Source organism: Meleagris gallopavo, chromosome 3, assembly GCF_905368555.1.
Source record: "Meleagris gallopavo chromosome 3, MGAL_WU_HG_1.1, whole genome shotgun sequence".
NCBI classification, from domain to species: domain Eukaryota; kingdom Metazoa; phylum Chordata; class Aves; order Galliformes; family Phasianidae; genus Meleagris; species Meleagris gallopavo.
The window spans coordinates 93,359,280-93,377,550 of record NC_139406.1 but is presented as its reverse complement, the minus strand read 5'-3'; the positions used below and the strand labels follow the sequence as shown (position 1 = coordinate 93,377,550).

General features: G+C 52.9%; 3 protein-coding genes across 7 annotated transcripts; 2 read left to right on the top strand and 1 right to left on the bottom strand.

Annotated features, from left to right (window-relative positions):
* Positions 1 to 5,042: 5,042 nt before the first annotated feature.
* GFUS (GDP-L-fucose synthase) lies at positions 5,043 to 9,504 on the top strand. 5 transcript variants are annotated; one of them, XM_085221786.1, is made up of 11 exons: positions 5,043 to 5,175; positions 6,107 to 6,390; positions 6,942 to 7,056; positions 7,213 to 7,341; positions 7,550 to 7,623; positions 7,880 to 8,013; positions 8,103 to 8,167; positions 8,311 to 8,377; positions 8,449 to 8,528; positions 8,811 to 8,910; positions 8,994 to 9,504. In XM_085221786.1, the coding sequence occupies exons 2-11, from the start codon at positions 6,239 to 6,241 to the stop codon at positions 9,047 to 9,049; spliced, it is 972 nt and encodes a 323-aa protein (XP_085077912.1). In that variant the 5' UTR covers positions 5,043 to 5,175; positions 6,107 to 6,238; the 3' UTR covers positions 9,050 to 9,504. The 5 variants fall into 5 exon arrangements, with proteins under 5 accessions (XP_085077912.1, XP_085077911.1, XP_085077914.1 ...); XM_085221785.1 differs by having other exon boundaries at positions 5,069 to 5,175; positions 6,224 to 6,390; XM_085221788.1 differs by having other exon boundaries at positions 5,109 to 5,175; positions 6,229 to 6,390.
* A 1,559-nt stretch (positions 9,505 to 11,063) lies between these two features.
* On the top strand, positions 11,064 to 14,701 carry PYCR3 (pyrroline-5-carboxylate reductase 3). The gene is made up of 6 exons (XM_010709335.3): positions 11,064 to 11,170; positions 12,155 to 12,219; positions 12,965 to 13,144; positions 13,264 to 13,476; positions 13,555 to 13,647; positions 14,024 to 14,701. Exons 1-6 carry the CDS (start codon positions 11,089 to 11,091, stop codon positions 14,204 to 14,206), a joined length of 816 nt encoding a protein of 271 aa, XP_010707637.2. The 5' UTR covers positions 11,064 to 11,088; the 3' UTR covers positions 14,207 to 14,701.
* Positions 14,702 to 15,041: 340 nt separating this feature from the next.
* On the bottom strand, positions 15,042 to 17,978 carry TIGD5 (tigger transposable element derived 5). The gene has a single exon (XM_003205333.5). The coding sequence runs from the start codon at positions 17,838 to 17,840 to the stop codon at positions 15,840 to 15,842; it is 2,001 nt and encodes a 666-aa protein (XP_003205381.4). The 5' UTR covers positions 17,841 to 17,978; the 3' UTR covers positions 15,042 to 15,839.
* Positions 17,979 to 18,271: the final 293 nt, after the last annotated feature.

Here is an 18,271-nt window from a genome sequence, read left to right as displayed (position 1 = left end):
AGCGCTCCTCAGCCTCAATCTGCTCCTATCCCCATGGATGGACTCAAGCTGAAACTACACTAAAGATGCAGTAACCCCATTCCCAAATAAAGCCTTGAAAGCACAAAGGGGGAACCAAGATGTCAGTGCAGGACATCCAATGGCAAAGCACATGGAAACGAAATTGGGATATAGGCTGGCAGCAAGAATATATGGTGCAAGGGATGCAGTCTCATGCCAAACGCACCAACGAAGCCAGGAGCACCCTTGCTAGGTTGCCAGGAAATGGGGTCCCCACCACCCACTGCTGTCATAAAATATGCAAAATAAGTGCTGTGCTTGACCTCATTCCTTGTTCTACACCTCTCCAATGCTTTAGATGCCAACCACTCCCATGAGACATGCTTTCTGTATAAATCCACCAAAACACTCACTCTCACTAAAAAACTGCTGACAGGGTCACAGGATAAAATCCACAACACAAGGAAATGAAAGGGGAGTGTAGTGAGAAGGCAAACACACCCCACCTCATGACTGACCAGGCTCTGGCATGCAACAGCAGCTCACTGCACAATGCTGCTGTGCGAAGAGGCTCTCTCCAAGCCCTCAGGCACTCACACAGCAGCATAAAAGACAACTCTGTGCCTCGCTCCCTCACACCCTTCTCCTGATACCTTCTCCTCTGCAAACCTCCAGGTGAGCCTGCACCCTATACCCTTGCATCCCCTGCCCCTGAGCTCACATCTGCATGTCTCTTACGGCATATGAAATCTGCAGCTCCTTAACAATGGTTCTTCATTCATGACAGCAAAATGCAGGCAGGGCTGGAGACCAGATCTTCTACATTTTTTTCTGCATCGCTCTCTTTCTGTGGAAGTAGGCTGATGGTCACACCACATGCTCTTAAGTCCCTGCCCCTTTCTCTTGGCACTCATTCCTTCTCATTTGTGCTCCTCAGTAAGTTTCTAATGCATGCCATCCTCAGATGCCTTCTCTTCTTTTCTCTGCACAATCATTTCCCATTTCACCCACTACTAAGATACTGTTCTAGAAGCCATCAGGGTGGGTCAAAAAGACCCCAGAACCTCCCAGCACTGGGATGTTAGCAACTAGAACTCAGGTGCTCACTGGCTGAAATTTCAGCATATCACCCAGTACTAACCACCAGGATGTAATGGTTCCTAGGTCACCCATTCTAAGGACCCCAAGTCAAAGAATGATTAAAGATTGCCAAGTCCAACCCCAACCCATCCCCCCTACACTATGCCCACTGACCACATCCCTCAAAGCCACATCTCCACAGTTCTTGAGCACATCCGGGGATGGTAATTCCACCACCTCCCTCAGCAGCCTGTTACAATGCCTAACCACTCTTTCAGAGAAGGAATTCTTCCTCATATCCAACCTGAACCTCCTCTGGCACAATTTAAGGCTATTACCTCTCATCCTATTGTTCTTACCTTGGAGGAGAGGCTGATCCTCCACCTTGCCTCAGCCTTCTTTCAGGTAGTTGTAGAGAGTGATGAGGTTTCCCCTGAGCCTCCTTTTCTTCAGAACGAACAGTTCCAGTTCTCTCTATCACTCCCTGATAGAGTTTTGCTGCAGACCCTTCACAGTTTCATTGCACTTCTCTGGACACAACCCAAGGCCTCAATGTCTTGCTTGTAGCAAGGGGACCCAAAATTAAAGATAGTACTAAAAGTGCAGCCTCACCAGTGCCAAGCGCAGGGGGATGTTCACCTCCCTGCTATTGCAGCTGCAGAGATGAGGGCATTTTCCCTGTGCCACCCTTCCAAGCTGGGACTGCAAATACAGATATCTGAGTAGCAAGCACACCTCCCAACTTGGCCATCATCGATGCCGCTCAGTTTTTCTTCTCTATTTTAATTTTATGTATTTATTTATTTATTTTGCTTTCTATAATTCCTGCTGCGCAGGTTGGCTCCTGCAAAACAGGTGAGCTGAGGAGTGAGACTTGCAGTCTCCAGGGGAATTGGCAGAACTGAAATATTCATCAAAAGCAAATTAATAGAACCTCTCCAGAGCAGCTGGAGTCCGGATCTCAGTTGCACAGCTGCAGTCGGCCTGGTTTCAAAGATGAAACTTTTACCTGGGAACAAAGCCCTTTCCTAGGATCAAAACCAAGCATCATCTGCCTTGGAGCCAATCAAGGGGAGTTGGGATGAGCTCAGATCTGTTCAACCTTTTCATCCAGTGATTTAGTTCAAACAGCTCATCAGCGCTGAAGATGTGCTCCATTATCCTGGAGGGGTTTATTTCAGTTTGTTTTATGGTAAACTCTAATCAATGTAAGAAAAAAAAAAATCACGTAGTACCTGCTTTTGTGAGAGAGAGTTGCTCACCTTTGGAGTTCAGCCAACTCAGCATCAGCCCCTGGACTGGAACACTGCAGACCTCACCTCCCTGCAGCACTGCGACGTGCCTGAGCAGCTGGGCCCTCCGGGATGTCAGAGGATGTCTGAGCCTCAACTTGCTGCAGAGCCTCTTGTTTTGGGTACACTCAGCTCAGACAGGTTCACAGAGCACTCGGGAAGAGCTCAAAGCCACACTGTTTTTCACCACCCAGACCACCATTGCTCCTGGAAGCATGGATGGATCAGCACAGGCTTCTCTTGTATCCATTCTCTACCAGCAACCCCATGGAATCCAGAGACCATGTCACCTTGACTGTCCTCTTGTCCAACCTGTCTGCCTTCTTCATGCCTCATCCTTAGGAGATCCCACACCAGGCACACAACAGGAGGGACCTGCTGGAGGAGGTCCACCTTCACCTTCCCAAGCTACAGGTTGGGGTGTGGTTGGCCCCACACCCAGTGTCTGATCTCATTGTGACTCTCAGCCACCCCAAAATTCCGTAACTGTCACAAAGCAGTCATTGTGACTACGTGTGACCATGGTGGGCACGGATGGTATTTTCCTTGCCTCTCTCCATCAAGAGCACTAAAGGACCAAACACGAAGTGATGATGGCGATGACACTGCACAACAAAATCTCCCAATCCCATGATTGGGTTTATTCCTTTCTCAACCCAAGTCCAGAAATTTTCCATAGGTGATTCCTATTTCCCATGCAGAGAATCCTCCCATTTCTAGGAAAAACCATGGCTGTTGTCCTTTATTCATCATTTTGTGCACTTTCACGCTGGTTCCTTGAATCAACACTGCAAGCTGGTTTCCATTCCATTCTGGGGCAGGATGCATTTGGACTGCTTGTACACCTTTTCCCAGGAAGAAAGAGCAGGGTTGGAGATGACCAGACAGCTGGAGAGAAATAGGTTACCCACAAGGAAGCTTCCTTACAGAGACGACACAGAGGTTCTCTAGCTATGACAAAGTCACCCAAGCTCTACTTTGCCTGATGCAAGGTCTTCTGCTTTATGCAACGCAGGAGATATCTCAGCATAAGGATCATCGCCATGCTTTCATTCTTAGCCTGACAGATCTTGCTTGATTATGTAAAAAGCCAAATTTTCAGAGCCACAAGTCTGCCCCATCCTGTGCGGTCACTGCACGTTTACAACTCTCCCTGTGATTTTCCTTCATGCCCCAACATTACCTGGGTAATTGGCTCCATAATTAGCATCTTTAAACCCAGCACCACAGTTATTCAGGACGGCGGTGTGTTTTGGGCTCTGGCTTCAGCTGAGTGTGGCAATTCCTCAGCAGAAACATGAGTTATCCAAAGTTCCCAGCAGAAAGCTGTTCTCCTCCCACTGGCACCTGGAAAGTCCTCCTTAGCCTTTCTGCATTTCCCTGACTTGGCTAATTTGACTGCGGCTGCAATTCATCCCCATGGCTTGGGCTGGGGCAGGTGGAGGGGACATGCAGGAAACGCCAAAATGAGTTGTTTTCTTGGCGTCTGGTGGAGGATGAAAGATGGAATGATGTCTGCAGGGCAAACGAAGGATTTTCTTGCATGGAGAGGCAGCTTCAACCCTCAGCATCTCACTGTAGACTCCACATGTGGAATTAGTGCATCCGGTGTCCTGGGAAGATAGCACAAGGGGAGGTTCAAGTTGGATATTAGGGCAAATTTCATCGTTGAAAGAGTGATCAGGCATTAGAACGGGCTGCACAGAAAGGTGATGGAGTCACCATCCCTGGAAGTGTTCACAAAACATAGAGGTGTAGCACTTGGGGACATGGGTAGTGAGTGTGGTGTGGATGGGTTGGGGTTGGACTCGGTGTTCTTGGAGGTCTTTCCCCAAAAATGGCCATCCATGGAAAGCATGGAGGGTCCAACCCACAGGTTCATCCCGTGGAGTGTGCATGCAGCCCTGGTTGTGGGGACACATGTAGATGTGACACTTTGGGATATGGTTTGGTGGGGATGGGTTGGGCTTGGGCTTGGTGACCTTGGAGATCTTTTCCAACCTGTGATTCTATGACTCTGTGACATGCTGGGACCCATCCAGCTGGGAAAGGGGACAGTTGTGACATGGTGGTCATGTGACAACCAGCACAAGGTTGCATCCTTTGATGTGCTGGGAAAAAAACAGCTCTCAGGAAGGAGTTAAACTGGTTTTCCTCAGTATTTCCAACCAGAAAATGACATGTTCCTCTTGCAGGTCTCAGCCACTAGAAAGTTAGAGGGAGAAAAGAACTGAAAAGCCATGAGATCCTATTACTCCTCCACAATGAGACTGCATCTCCCATCCCTTGCTGGGTCTCCCTTAGTCCCATTCTTCAGCACTTTAATTAATTGAGAGCGGTGCCTTTACTCAGCAGAAATCCCACAGGACGAGCCAGCTGGAGGGGCTCTGAAAGCTCCTCCCCAACCAACAGAAAGCTCTGCTCGCTTGTAATCTCCTCTGTAAGTGCATTAAAGGTGGTTAAGTCTTCGCTCACTGAATTCCCTTTTGCAAAACTGGAGGAGGGTGAGGGACCGAGCCTGAGCTCCCCTTCCCCTGCAGCAAGATGGGAACTCGGGGTGCACGTGTGGCCGTGCATACGCGAGGGTGTCTGCAGCCAGCTGCCATGCACTTGTGCATGTGTGTGCATGCATGCACGCGTGTTTGCACAGCCGGCTGCAAAAGCACACACGGACGTTTGGTGCAGGACTGCATTTCCCGAGGATCAGAGCGGCGGCGGTGACGATGCAGTGAAGGAGGAGGGGGAAGAGGGGGGGAACCCGCAGGAAGCGCGGCTGCAGCGGAGCCCGAGCCCGAACCGAAAGGTGCGGACAGAGGGAGACCGCATATTCGGGGGGGAACCCGAGATGGGGTGGAGATATAGGGGTGAGGTGGGACCCCCCCCGCACCTCGTGGGGAGGAAAGAGGGGATACAAATGGGGGTAACCCCTCTTAAAGTGTGATTTGATTGGGAGCAAAGAGCACCCCCTCCCCATCCTACATGGAGGTAGATTGTATCCTTTGATGTCACCCACGGGGGTGACGGAGGGGTGAGGGCACCCCAAGATGGAGATGGGAGAGGAGGGAGGGGAAAAACCCCATTGTGGGGCGAGCTTCCAGGGGTGCCCCAAGGTGGGAACCTTGGAATAGGGGAGCTGCTGGGGTCTCTGCAAGCATTTGGAGACGGGGAAAGGCGTGGGGGGGGAGGGGCAGCAATAGGATTGGGGATACAGAAGGATGTGGGGGTACCGAGATGGGATTTGAGGTGTGCAGCTCTGGGATTGGGGTTGCAGGGGGATGTGGGGTGTTGACACGGGATTTGGGGTGTTCAGCTCTAGGATTGGGGTACAGGAGAACAGCCATGGGATTGGAGCTGTGGGGGGCTGACGTGAGATTTGGGGTGTGCAGCTGTGGGATTGGGGTGCACAGGGAGATGTGAGGGTGCTGACACGGGATTTGGGGTGCATGGAGGGGTTGCAGCTCTGGGATTGGCATTCACAAGGGGATGTGGAGGTGCTGACATGGTATTGGGGTTTAGAGGGCTGTACGGGGAGGGTACAGCTCCCTGTTTTGGGGTGCAGGGGGATGGATGTGTGCTCCGCAGCCATTTCCGGGAGGCTGTGCCTTGCCGTAGCCACGTGGCAGCACCAGACAGGTTTCATTAATTAGCAATTGCAGATGAGGAGAGTTTTACTGCCCCGGGAGCATCGCTGGCAGACACACCTCTTTCCTTTTTCCTTTTCTTTGCTTTTGCAGACACAGCTTCAACCCTGAAAATATAATCTCAAATTAGTTTGGTTCTCCTCCCAAGGTTGGGGGTCCCTATGGGTGCCCCCCAAGGTGGTATTGCCTTATTCCCCCCTCTCCCATCAGCACAGGGCTTTGGCCATGACGGAAGCTGTGGGAGCAAAGCCTAAACGCATCCTGGTGACGGGGGGCACTGGTTTGGTGGGCAGAGCCATCCAGGAGGTGGTGGCCAATGGTGAGGGACAGACGGATGAGGAATGGGTCTTCGTGTCCTCCAGAGACGCCGACTTGACGTGAGTCCAACCCCAGCAATCCATTTTTTTTGCCCCATGACACACTAATAGAATGGGTTGGGATGGAATGGACTCTAAAGACCACAGAATCCTAGAATGGCTTGGGTTGGAAGGATTGTTAAAGATCATTAAATCATAGAATGGTTGTGCTAGATGGGATATTAAATATCTTAGAACCATAGGATGGTTCTGTGTCTCTGGAGGTCTTCAGGGAAAGGGTAGATGTGGCACTTGGGGACATAGTTTGGTGGGGTGGGAAGATAGTTGGACTTGATAACCTTGGAGGTCTTTTCCAATTTGAATGATTCTACGGCTTGGGTTGGAAGGGTTTTTAAAAATCATAGTATCATAGGATGGCAGGGTTGGGAGGGTCCTTAAAGATCATAGAACCATAGGCTGATTGGGTTAGAAGGAGCCTTAAAGACCATAGAGACACAGAATGGCATATTTTATATGTGGCCCCCAAGACAATTCCTCTTCACTCAGTACAACCCAAGCAAACCAAAAGTTTGGACACTGATGCAGTAAACTCCATGACTTCCTCCCTTTAGGAGTGCTGTGGAGACCAGAGCTCTCTTCGAGAAACATAAACCCACCCATGTCATCCACCTGGCTGCTATGGTTGGAGGCCTCTTCAAAAACATCCGTTGCAACCTGGATTTTTGGGTGAGCACCTGGGGAAGTGGGTCCTGCAGAACCTTGCCCTCTCTGAGCTTACTCTGGTTTCTGCAGTCATTAATGAATCATCACCATGTGGGGCAGGATTTGGTGGTTCCACCACCCTTTTGTGAGTGACACTGACAGATGTCTCTGTGTCCCCAGAGGAGGAACATCCACATCAATGACAATGTCCTGCATTCTGCATATGAGTGTGGGGTGCAGAAGGTGGTCTCCTGTCTCTCCACGTGCATCTTCCCAGACAAGACAACATATCCCATTGATGAGACCATGGTGAGCATCTCCCATTTGCAGGGACAAAGCTAGGTCCTAGTGTGGCCAATCTGATTCCATCCTTTATCCAAACTATCCGTGGGCAAGTATAACCTTGAACTTCCTCAAGATATTCAAACCACACCACCTCCTCATGTCCAAAATCTTGCATTGACTTACGCTATGTGGTCTGTGCTGGATTCACAATGTGTCTGTCTCTTGTCCCCAGATCCACAATGGGCCACCACACAGCTCCAATTTTGGCTACTCCTATGCCAAGAGGATGATCGATGTCCAGAACAGGTGTGAGGGCCATGCGAGAACCATCCTGATGTAAAAGGGCTGTGAGCATCCCAGAACTATTGGGGCAAAGGGAAACTCCAGGGCTGACAGCACCTAAATGGGGATGGGGAAATATCCAGCCTGGGCAACCAAGAGATGCCAAACCAAGTTAGGGACTCTCTGTGGGTTGTTTTGTGCTGGACAGGGGGTGACCCCACAACTCAGAGAATCATAGTTTGAGTGGAAAGGGACTCACCCAGCCCATGCTGTCACCCAGGGGTTACTTTGAGCAGCATGGCTGCCGTTTCACCGCCGTCATCCCCACCAACGTCTTTGGGCCACACGACAACTTCAACATTGAGGATGGCCACGTGCTACCAGGGCTCATCCATAAGGTGTACCTGGCCAAACGTGAGTGTGATAGATAGGGCATATTATGGTTTGGGTATTTTTCTTTCTGGTAGGGTTGCTCATGAATGCTCTCTCCATTTCCCCCATAGAGAATGGTTCTGCTCTGACTGTATGGGGCACAGGCAAGCCCCGAAGACAGTTTATCTACTCTTTGGTATGTGTGGCCTTGGGGAGCACTTGGAGGGGTGACATGAGGGGCTGGGGGACCTCAGCACAGGCTGAGCCCTCCTGGGTTGTCCTGGGCAGCACTGATCCTCAGGGCCTGGGGTCCTCCAAGAGCCATCTGCTCCTCTGTAGGATCTGGCCCGGCTCTTCGTTTGGGTTCTACGGGAATACGAGGAGGTGGAGCCCATCATTTTGTCAGGTAAGGACAAAATTCCAAGAGGAAGAGGGAAAGGGGGAAACAATGGCCTCAGCTCATCACCATCTCCACAGTGGGAGAAGAAGATGAAGTCTCCATCAGAGAGGCTGCAGAGGCAATCGTGGAGGCCATGGACTTCAGGGGAGAGCTCGTCGTATCCTTTAGTGTAGGGCAGATTGGAAAAGACCTCCAAGATCATCAAGTCCAATCATTAACCCATCTCCACTGTGCTCATTCATAGAATCATCAAGGTTGAAAAAGACCTCTGAGATCATCGAGTCCAAATGTCAACCCATGTTTGACCAAGCTTTCCTAGTATTCAACCCGAATCTTGAGGTCGTTACTTCTCATCCTATTGCCAGGCTCTGGGGTAGAATACAGCCTCATCACCTCAGCCTCCCTGCTTTCCCATTTCCCTTAATCCCTCCCACCCCAGTTCGACACAACCAAGGCCGATGGGCAGTTCAAGAAGACAGCCAGCAACGCCAAGCTCAGGCACTACCTCCCCAACTTCCAGTTCACGCCCTTCAGACAAGGTGAGAAGGGGGCACACCAATGCACGGCTGTCCCCCTGTTCTCCCCATCTCAAACCTTTCTAATGGCATCTCTCTGTTCCCAGCTGTGAAGGAGACCTGCACCTGGTTCAGCACCAACTACGCCAGTGCTAGGAAGTGATGGAGCGGTGCACAGGCATCCTCTTTAACTCAGGGTTGTCCTTTGCTGGGGCAGAGGATGGGGTGTGGGGGCTGACAGCGATATTTCCAAAGCAAATGGGTGCCAGGATCCTGGGTACGCTTGAGGTTGTGCAAGGAGAGGGGGAAAATACAGTGAAAAATCATCAAATAGCATCTTATGTAGAAGAGACTCTGCTCAGGTAACACTCCTTTCCTACCTGCTGTAGGTGCAGACCCCACCGAGGCTTTGGGAGGCAGATTGGGGGTCCCAAAGGTGCTGCTGTCTCCAGAGAGATCCCAAATGGGGCAGGAGCAGCAGACACTACGGTTGAATTGATCACAATCATCCCTGGGGCATGGGCTGGCAGCTCTTATAATGGACTACACTACTAATTACACATAATTAGGTTGTAATAAAGAAGCTGATTGAGGCTGTTCTGCAGCACAGGAATCACAGATGAGTGTTTGGTGTTGCTTTCGGTGCATGGGGAAACGCAGCTGCGTGGAGGCTGTCCCATAGCCTCCAGCAAAGCATCTCTTAGAGGGACCAAAACCACTGCCTGGTCCTGGTGAGCCCCTGCCTTGGGGACAGCAAGGACCTATGGAATAGACACCCATCATCACTGCAGTCTGAAGTTGTCATCGGCCATTAGAGTGCAATGGGGACCTATGGAGGAGATATCCATTATGACCTCAAGATGCCCCCAACTATTAGAGTGGTTGTTCCCAAACTGTCAGGTCACTGCTGGTGCTCATTGGGTGACACCAACCCCAATATTTCCCTGGAGAAGGGATGTCCCATGCTGTCCATCACTGTCCAAGAACTGGTTTGGGTTGTAGGGTTTGGGTTCCCAGCATTGCCCAGCTCCTACACCTGGTTCCAGCGTCACCTGGTTGGGTGAAAAAGGGGTTTGGCAGAGCACAGAGATGTACCCCTCCACCCAGAAGTCCTTCCTGGGCACATGCTCCAGGAGTAGGACCTCTCCCAATGGACCATCGCAGAGACAACACCCATTCCTAGAAGATGACCTTCTACAATTCTATGACTTGGCCCTAAATGGGGACCCAGCTGACTCCAAGGAGCAGGACCCACCCTACACCTACCCCTGGCTCAAGCTTACCCCATGCAGACTCCTGATGGCCACTTTGCCCAGTTGCCTTGTCCCCAAGCTCAGCTCTGTCCTCCCAAGGGCATCAGGAACTGGTGACATCCATCCTACTAAGCAAGACTCCCCTACCATCACTGGGACTGCTCCAGGTATGAAGGCAACGCAAAATACGGCGTGGGTGCTGGTGTTCTACCTATGTATAAAATGGGGACACCCTGGGGTAGCACAGATACCCCAACATGGCATGGGGACATGCTGGGGTTGGATAGGGACACCTTAGGGTTTCTGACCACCATCCTATAGCCACCCTGTAATCACCTCCCCAAGTCTCCTCACTTCCACCATTCCCAACCCACCTCACACCTCTCTGGGTTGGAGGTGAGATGCCACAGTGCCAAATTCAAGGGGACATTTAGCAGACCTCTCCAGTAAGAGGACAGACACACTCTGCTGCCAGCCCAACCCCCTCATCCCCATAGGATTCCAGGCTATAGGGCTGCATGGACATGGAGGGGTACACTATAGGAAGAAAAAAAGAGTGGAGGACACCCAAAAAGGTTGAGAAGCCCCCAATACAAATTCAAGAGTACCTCACACTCACACTCACACCTACACCCTCCCCCCCCCAAAAATTAAGGAAATAAATTCCAGAGCATGAAAGCTTTATAGATACCCTCTGAATAGGGTTAAGAACTCCCTCCAGCACGTCCCCAAAATGGGAGGGGGCCCCTATGTCCCACCCCCACCCCACGTGCTTCCCGCAGCCCTCCCTCCCCGGACGCTGTCCCCAAACCACGTGGAACCACCCGGAAGTTGCGTAGCCACCTTGGCCACGCCTCCTTAACCTTACGCCTTCCAATCGCCGCGCGGGGGTGTGGCTCGTCTGACCAATGGGAGGGCGGGGAGGAGCGAGGGGGCGTGGCGCGGGGCGATGGAAGCGGATGAGCTGCGCGTGGGGTTCGTGGGCGCCGGAAGGATGGCGGGGGGCCTCGGCCGGGGGCTGCTGCGGGCAGGTATGGGGGGTGACAGAGCCTTGGATTGGAACCTTGGAGCCAGAGACACGAGATTTTCCCCCGGTCTGGTGTCCTGCCTTATAGAGAGGTGTGGAAAGGCGCTGTGCCCCACCTTAGGTGTCCCTGCCCCCATAGAGCAGTGTGGGGACATGGGGAACAAGGCTGTCCCCTTTGAGATATCACTGTCCAATAGAGCAAAGTGGGGACAGCTATGTCTAACTCCGACTTTGGTGACTCTTTCCTATTAATCAGTGCAGGGATATGAGGACAAGGCTGTCTCCTTTGGGATGACCCTGTTCCATAAAGCAATATGAGGATGCCTCCCTCCAACTCCGTCCAACTCCGTCCCTTCCTTAGAGATCACTGTGAGGACAGGTCTGTCCACTTTAAGAGGTCTCTGTCCCATAGATCAATGCAAGGACATGGGGACACATCTTTCCTCTTTGGGATGTCCTGTCCTTGTCCCATAGCACAGCGTGGGGACATGGGGACAGTTGTGTCCAGTACCACCTGTGGTGTCCTTCTCTTATAGATCAATGTTGGGACTTGAGAACAGGGCGGTCCCCTTTGGGATGTCCCTGTCCAATAGAGCAGGGTGGGGATGTGGAGATAGGTCTGTCCTAACTTGGATGTGGAGATGAGGACACTCCTGTTAAACACTGGTGTTTCTCCCCTGTAGAACAGTGTGAGGGCATGGGAAAAAGTTTTTCCTTTCTTGGATGTGCCATAGAGCATTTTGGGGACATGGTGACAACCCTCCCTATAGTGCTAACCCAACAGATGCCCCCAACATGTAGGATCACTTCCATTGTCACCGTATTGTGTCACAGCGATGCCCCCGCAGCTGTCCCCATGGCATTTCCCAATCTCTTTTGCTCCATGTCTCTCATGTTAACAGGGGTAGGGACAATACATTATCCCGTTGATTTTGTGGCTTCCTGTGGGTCACCCCATCCACTCATCCATGTCCCTTATGTCCCCAAGGGAAGGTCCCTGCCAGCAACATCGTTGTCAGCGCTCCCTCGGACCGCAATCTGGCAGAGTGGCGGGTGAGTGGCATGGGGACAGAGTGACAACCCCAATGGGAAGTGGCATTTGGGGTCATCTTTTGTAAAGTTCTGCAGGGCTCTGAGGGACATTAGGGTGGAAGGTCCCTAAGTGTCCCCTGGAAGGGAACACTGGGTTGGGATATTGTGATCAAGACAATGAGGATGGGACAGCAGGGTTGTGATGTTGCATTGGGTCATGGGGGTGAGGACAGTGGGGTCAGGACAATGATGTTGAGACATGAGATTAGCACACTGGGTTGGGATACAGCATTGGAAGATTGGGGCTGGGACATGGGGCTGGAAAATGGGATTGGGATGTGGGGCTGAGACATTGGGTTGGGGTTGGGACACAGCGTCAGGATGTGGGGTCGGGATGAGAGATAGGGACACAAGGCTGGAATGTGGGGTTGGAACATTGGGTTTAGAACACAGAGTTGAGACAGTGGGGTTGGGACATGGGGTAGGGACATGGGGTTGGGACACGGGGTAGGAAATAAGGGTTGTGATGTTGGGTTGGGAGGCATTGTGGTGTTGGTTTGGGACATGGGATTGGGATATTGGGTTGGGACCTGGGGTTGAGACATAGAGTCAGGCGCATGGGGTTGGAATGTGGATTTGAGACACTGAGTTGGGACATTGGGGTTGAAATGCAAGGGACATGGGGTTGGAATCTGGGACTGGGACGTGATGTTGTGATTCGGGGCTTTGACATGGCATTGTGACCTTGTCCCCTGCTCTTGTGCAGGAGTGGGGCTGTCGCACCACACACTGCAACCTGGAGGTACTTCAGGAGAGCACGGTGGTGTTCTTGGCCACCAAGCCCCACGTGCTGCCCACAGTTCTGCAGGAGCTGCGTCCTGCTGTCACCTCCCAGCACCTCCTCATCTCGCTGGCAGCTGGTGTCAGCCTGCAGAAGCTGCAGCGGGTGGGTGCTCTCTTGTTCCTTCTTCTCTTCTCTCTCCTGCTCTTCTTCCTCCTCCTCTGCTTCCCAATCCCCCATCCCAGCTGACCCCCAATACCCCTCACTGACTCTATTCCCCCCAGCTGCTCCCCACGGGGACGAAGGTGCTGCGCCTGATGCCCAACCTGCCCTGCGTGCTGCAGGTGGGAGCTGCTGTGTTCTCCCGTGGCAGTGGGGTTGGGGATGGGGATGCAGCACTGCTGCAGTCCCTGCTGTCCCCATGTGGGCTGTGTGAGGAGGTTCCCGAGTCCTACATCAACATCCACACTGGACTCAGTGGCAGTGGCGTTGCCTATGTAAGTACCATTCACCATACTGGGTTGCTCAGCTTTTTTTTGGGATCCCCTTTTCTCCCCACTGCTTTTCCCCTGCAGGTGTACCTGTTCGCTGAAGCCATGGCTGAGGGGGCTGTGAAGATGGGGATGCCGGGGGCTCTGGCCAGTAGGATTGCAGCCCAGACGCTGCTGGTGAGGATGTGGGGACAACCCTATCCCCAGCCTTGGGTGCCCCTTCCTTATAGATCAGTACAGGGACATCCCTGACTCCATTCCTTGGGGTCCCTGTCCCATAAAGCAGCATGGGGACACGGGGATCCCCTTGTCCAACCCCAACTCTGGTGTCCCTCCCCTATAGAGCAATGTGGAGACATGGGGAGAGGGTTGTCCCCTTTCGGTAACCATGTGCCATAGAGCACCATGGGGACATCGCTGCCCCTTCCTTGGGGTCCTTATCCCATAGATCAGTGTGAGGACATAGTGATCCTCCATCCAGTGATGAGACGATGCTATGATCCCTGAGCAAAAAGGAGGTTTGAGGGAACCTCTTGACCCCATACATCCCCAGGGAGCAGCGAAGATGCTGTTGGAGACAGGTGAGCACCCAGCAAAGCTGCGTGGGGACGTCTGCACACCTGGTGGGACCACCATCCATGGGTTGTACCAACTGGAGAAGGGAGCATTGAGGGCCACCGTCATGAATGCAGTGCAAGCAGCCACTGAGCGGGCGAGCGAAATGGGAGAGGATTAAGAGACATCCCATCTCATCCTGTGGTAGTGGGGACCACAGCTCTTGGTGCCACCAAACCGAAGCTTGGCACCACCAAAGTGAAGGCTGTTGGTCCCAGACTAAAACATGGTGCTACCAAACTGAAGCATGGTGACCCCCAAACTGAAGCAACCAAACCGAAGCCTAGTGACCCTAGACTGAAGCATTGATGACAGCAAACCAAAGCACAGTGATCCCAAAGTGGAGGTTGGTGACCCCAGACTCAAGCATGGTGACACCAAACTGAAGAATGGTGCCACCAAACCAAATCATGTTGGCCAGCAAACCGAAGCTTGGTGACACCAGACTGAAGTATGGTGATCCCAAACTGAAGCCACCAGACCAAAACTTGGCGACCCCACACTAAATCCCTAAAGGGTCCTTGAGCCTTTTGGGAGATCCTGGCTGGAGGTGGGAAATGCTGAAGGTGTGGCCACCATGGAGTGGGACCTAATAAAGGTGGGCAGTGTGATGGCAGGTTTGGCTTTTTTTCTGGTTCCTTCTGTCCTCTGTGCTCAGTGGATTGTGTCTGTGTGGAGGTGACAGCAGTGGGGTCGGAGTCACCATGGTAGGTGGAATGGAGTTCACAGCATCACAGAGTGTTTGAGGTTGAAGGGACCTCTGGGTCCATCTGGTATGGCACCAAGACAGGGATGGGGACATAATCTTGGAGTGAATAGTTGGGATGAACCATGGAATATCCCACGTTGGAAGAGACCCACAAGGATCATGGAGTCCAACCCCTGGTTCCACACAGGACCACCCCAAACCCTACGTTGCAGTGACTCTGAGGGATCCTTTACAAAAGACAACCTCAGAGCAGGAATAAAAATCCATTTAATCTTCATAAACTCTGAAATGAGGAGACAAAGACAACAAGTAAAGACACCCACCCTACAAGTTAGCTCTAGTGATTTTTTTCCCCTTTCTTACAATAATTAGGCTCAAATTTTAACAAAATCAGGTTGAGAAAAGAGCTGTTTAATTCATATCTCCCTGTTTTGGCAGGAAAACACTTTGGCAGTGGGAATAGTACCACCAACCCTTTTAGGAAAGCACCTCAGGAAATGGAAATGCAGCAGTTTGCCCCAGTGTCCCAGTGTGACATCGTGTCCTTGCAGGGTTGGCAGAGGGTACCCATCCCATCACCCAGAGACCATCCTGGGATTAAAAAAGAGCACCTCCTAAATACATGTAGGGTGAGGAACAACCCTTGGTTATGCAAGGTATGGAGGGTGTCACACACAAAAAAACCAATGCCATGAGCCCTAAATTGCTGAGTCCCCATTGCTGCAACCTCCATTGACAACCCCATAGGACAAACAGGGTGTCCCCAACCCCGTGGATGTCCCATGCCCCCATGGGATAATCAGTATGTGTCTCTAGTCCCATGGGCGTCCCAAGCTTTATGGGGATCCCCAGCCCTATGGGACAGTTAGGATGTCCCCAGCCCCAGTGGTGTTACCAGCCCCAGTGGGGTATCCCCAATATCCCCAACTCAACGAGTGTCTCAAAATCCATAGGTGTTCCCAGCCCCATAGGTGTCCCAAGAACCACATAGGCGTCCCAAGGATGCAAGGTGCTCAGTAGCCAATGGGTGATCGACTACCTTGCCCTAAGGATCGGGGCTGCTGCCATGGTGCAGCCTCTGGGCCATGCTGATGAGGGAGCGGAGCTGCACCAGTTTCAGTGGTCCCACTCTCCGGGGGTCCTGGCCCTCCAACCAACGCAAGGCTGTCTCCAGACCTCTGATGGCTTCATGGGCCGTGGGCATCAAAGGGGATCCCCCTCCTCCAGCTCCATTACCCCCTCCACCAGCTCTTTCCTCTTCCTCCTTGCATCCTCCTGGGCCTTCCTCCATGGCATCCTCATCCTCATCATCCTCCCCCGTCCCTGGGGCCATATCATCCAAGTGCAGCCAGTTGGCCACCTCCTCAGGAGCCAAACGTTTGTAGGCCAATGCGGCCAGCTGGGTCAAATCACTGAAAACTTTGCCATCTCCATTGCCTTCCTCTCCAGTTGTGCAATCTCCTCCTCCTCCTCCTCGCTCTTCTTCCCCGGGTTGGGGCTCGAAGGCGGCACGCAGTCCCAACAACCAACATTTCTCAATGGCATTGGGAGGGATGAGGTCCCAAGAGAGGCCAGCCAAATAGAGCATGTCCTTGAGGAGGAAGGAACGTGCAAAATCCACAGGGCCACCAGCGCTGATGGCCAAGCGCAGCAGTTCCCGCTTGTAGAGCTGCTTGAAGGCTGACACCACCCCTTGTTCCAATGGGGCTGGGATTCGGCTGCCTCCTCCAGTGGAACTGCTCCCCGTTGGGCTTTTGGAGAGGAAAAGAGCGCGGATGGAGCCATCAGGGGTCTGAAGCTGGGGGAGATCCTCATGACGACCCCCAGATGTTGGTGGGGCCGTTAGAAGCAGCACAGCCTTCTGCTGGAGGCAGCTCCGACGTAGGTAGCGTTTGACACATGGCACAAAATCCTCAAAAAACCAAACCCGGAGAAGGGCCGGCCCCAACCTGGCTTCGGGGCTGTAGCGATACCCAGCAGGGAATTTCTCCTGGTTGTGATGACAGAGGCTGGGGGGATCACGAAGACCTCCAACCACCAACGGCTTCAGTTTGTGGGTACCAGTCAAGTTGGCAGCCAAGAGCACGGTGACGCGTTGGCGAGGAGCTGTTCGCCCAGGGAGCAGCTTCCAGTAGAGCCCAGTGATGTTGGCGTTGTAGATCTGTTCATCACCATAACCTCCAGTGTCGGAACCCGGCGTTGGAGGAAGGTTGGGATGGGCAATGGAAGTGCGTTCAGGTTCAGCATGTAGAGCTCCTTCACCGTAGATACGTTGACTGGAGATGCCGTGACGCTTCTGCCAACGCCAGAACCAACCATGACTTGCCTTGAAGGTACACTCGGGGCCATAGATCTGACGGGCAAAGGCTTCTGCTTGTGCTTGGATGAGAGGCCCAGAAAGTGGCACACCATGCTGTCGGAGTGCAAGAAACCATGCATATACAGCACGGTCTATCTCCTCTTCATTGGCCAACCGCATCTTCTTGCGTTGGGTGCCCACCTCTCCACCCAACTGCTCTAGGAACCAACGCAGCTTGGCTTCATCCTTCAGCCAACCCCGTAGTGTTCCCCCTGGCACCCCAAAAGCCCGGCATACTGAAGCTTGCCGTTCTCCTTTTTTCACCCGCTCAATGGCATGCAGCTTGTCCTTGATGGAGTACGCTCGGCGGAACGCCATCTTCATTGACACGCCAACACCGCCACCATTGGAGCAGCCACCGCCACTACTGCTATTGGAGGTGCCACCACCAACACAACCATTGGAGGTGCCACCACCATTGCAAATACCACCAGCACTGGAGGTGCCACTGCCACTGGAGGAGCCACCACCATTGGAAATGCCACCACCACCACCACCATTGGAGATGTCACCACCATTGGAAGTGCCACTACCACCACCATTGGAGGTGCCTCTGCCATTGGAAGTGCCACCACCATTGGAGCTGCTGCTGCTGCTGCCACCGCCACCACCGCCACCACCGCCCCCCTGCCGCCCTCCCGCCATGCCAGCCGCTCCCCCACCCACCTCCTCTTCCTCCCCAGCCATGGAGCAGCCATGCGGTGCGGGTATTACTATTATTTTGTTGTTTGGGGGTGGTTTTTTTTTAGCGGTGCGCGTTATAAGCGGGGCGGGGCGGGGCGGGGCGGAGCCGCCCTTTGTCTCCGCTCCGACCCCCGGAGGCGGCCGGCAAGGGCGGGGCGACGCGCACAGCGCATGCGCGTACCCCTCTCCCCGCGTTTAGACCGCTCCGCTCTCCCCCCGCCCTCCCGCGAAGTTGGACTCTCCCTCTACGCTCCCGATGCGTTTGGAATGTACCACTATACGCGCTAGGGGGGGAAAATCTCCTTTTTCACCCTTCCTTTTTCCACCTCTTCCCTCTCTCTTTTCCCACACCACGCTCTTTACGCGGATTCTTAAATCTATCGAAGAAGGTGTGATTCTCTCTCACCTCCTTTCAACGTCGAAAAGTACGCGTT

Excerpts from the sequence above, each read along its gene's own strand:
- GFUS (XM_010709336.4), top strand. Across the intron at positions 7,057-7,212 it reads GTTGCAACCTGGATTTTTGG|AGGAGGAACATCCACATCAA; the intron begins GTGAGCACCTGG and ends CTGTGTCCCCAG. Across the intron at positions 7,624-7,879 it reads ATGATCGATGTCCAGAACAG|GGGTTACTTTGAGCAGCATG; the intron begins GTGTGAGGGCCA and ends GCTGTCACCCAG.
- PYCR3 (XM_010709335.3), top strand. The coding sequence starts at position 11,089 with ATGGAAGCGGATGAGCTGCGCGTGGGGTTCGTGGGCGCCGGAAGGATG. Across the intron at positions 13,145-13,263 it reads GCCTGCAGAAGCTGCAGCGG|CTGCTCCCCACGGGGACGAA; the intron begins GTGGGTGCTCTC and ends TATTCCCCCCAG. Across the intron at positions 13,477-13,554 it reads GTGGCAGTGGCGTTGCCTAT|GTGTACCTGTTCGCTGAAGC; the intron begins GTAAGTACCATT and ends TTTCCCCTGCAG.
- TIGD5 (XM_003205333.5), bottom strand. The coding sequence starts at position 17,840 with ATGGCTGGGGAGGAAGAGGAGGTGGGTGGGGGAGCGGCTGGCATGGCG.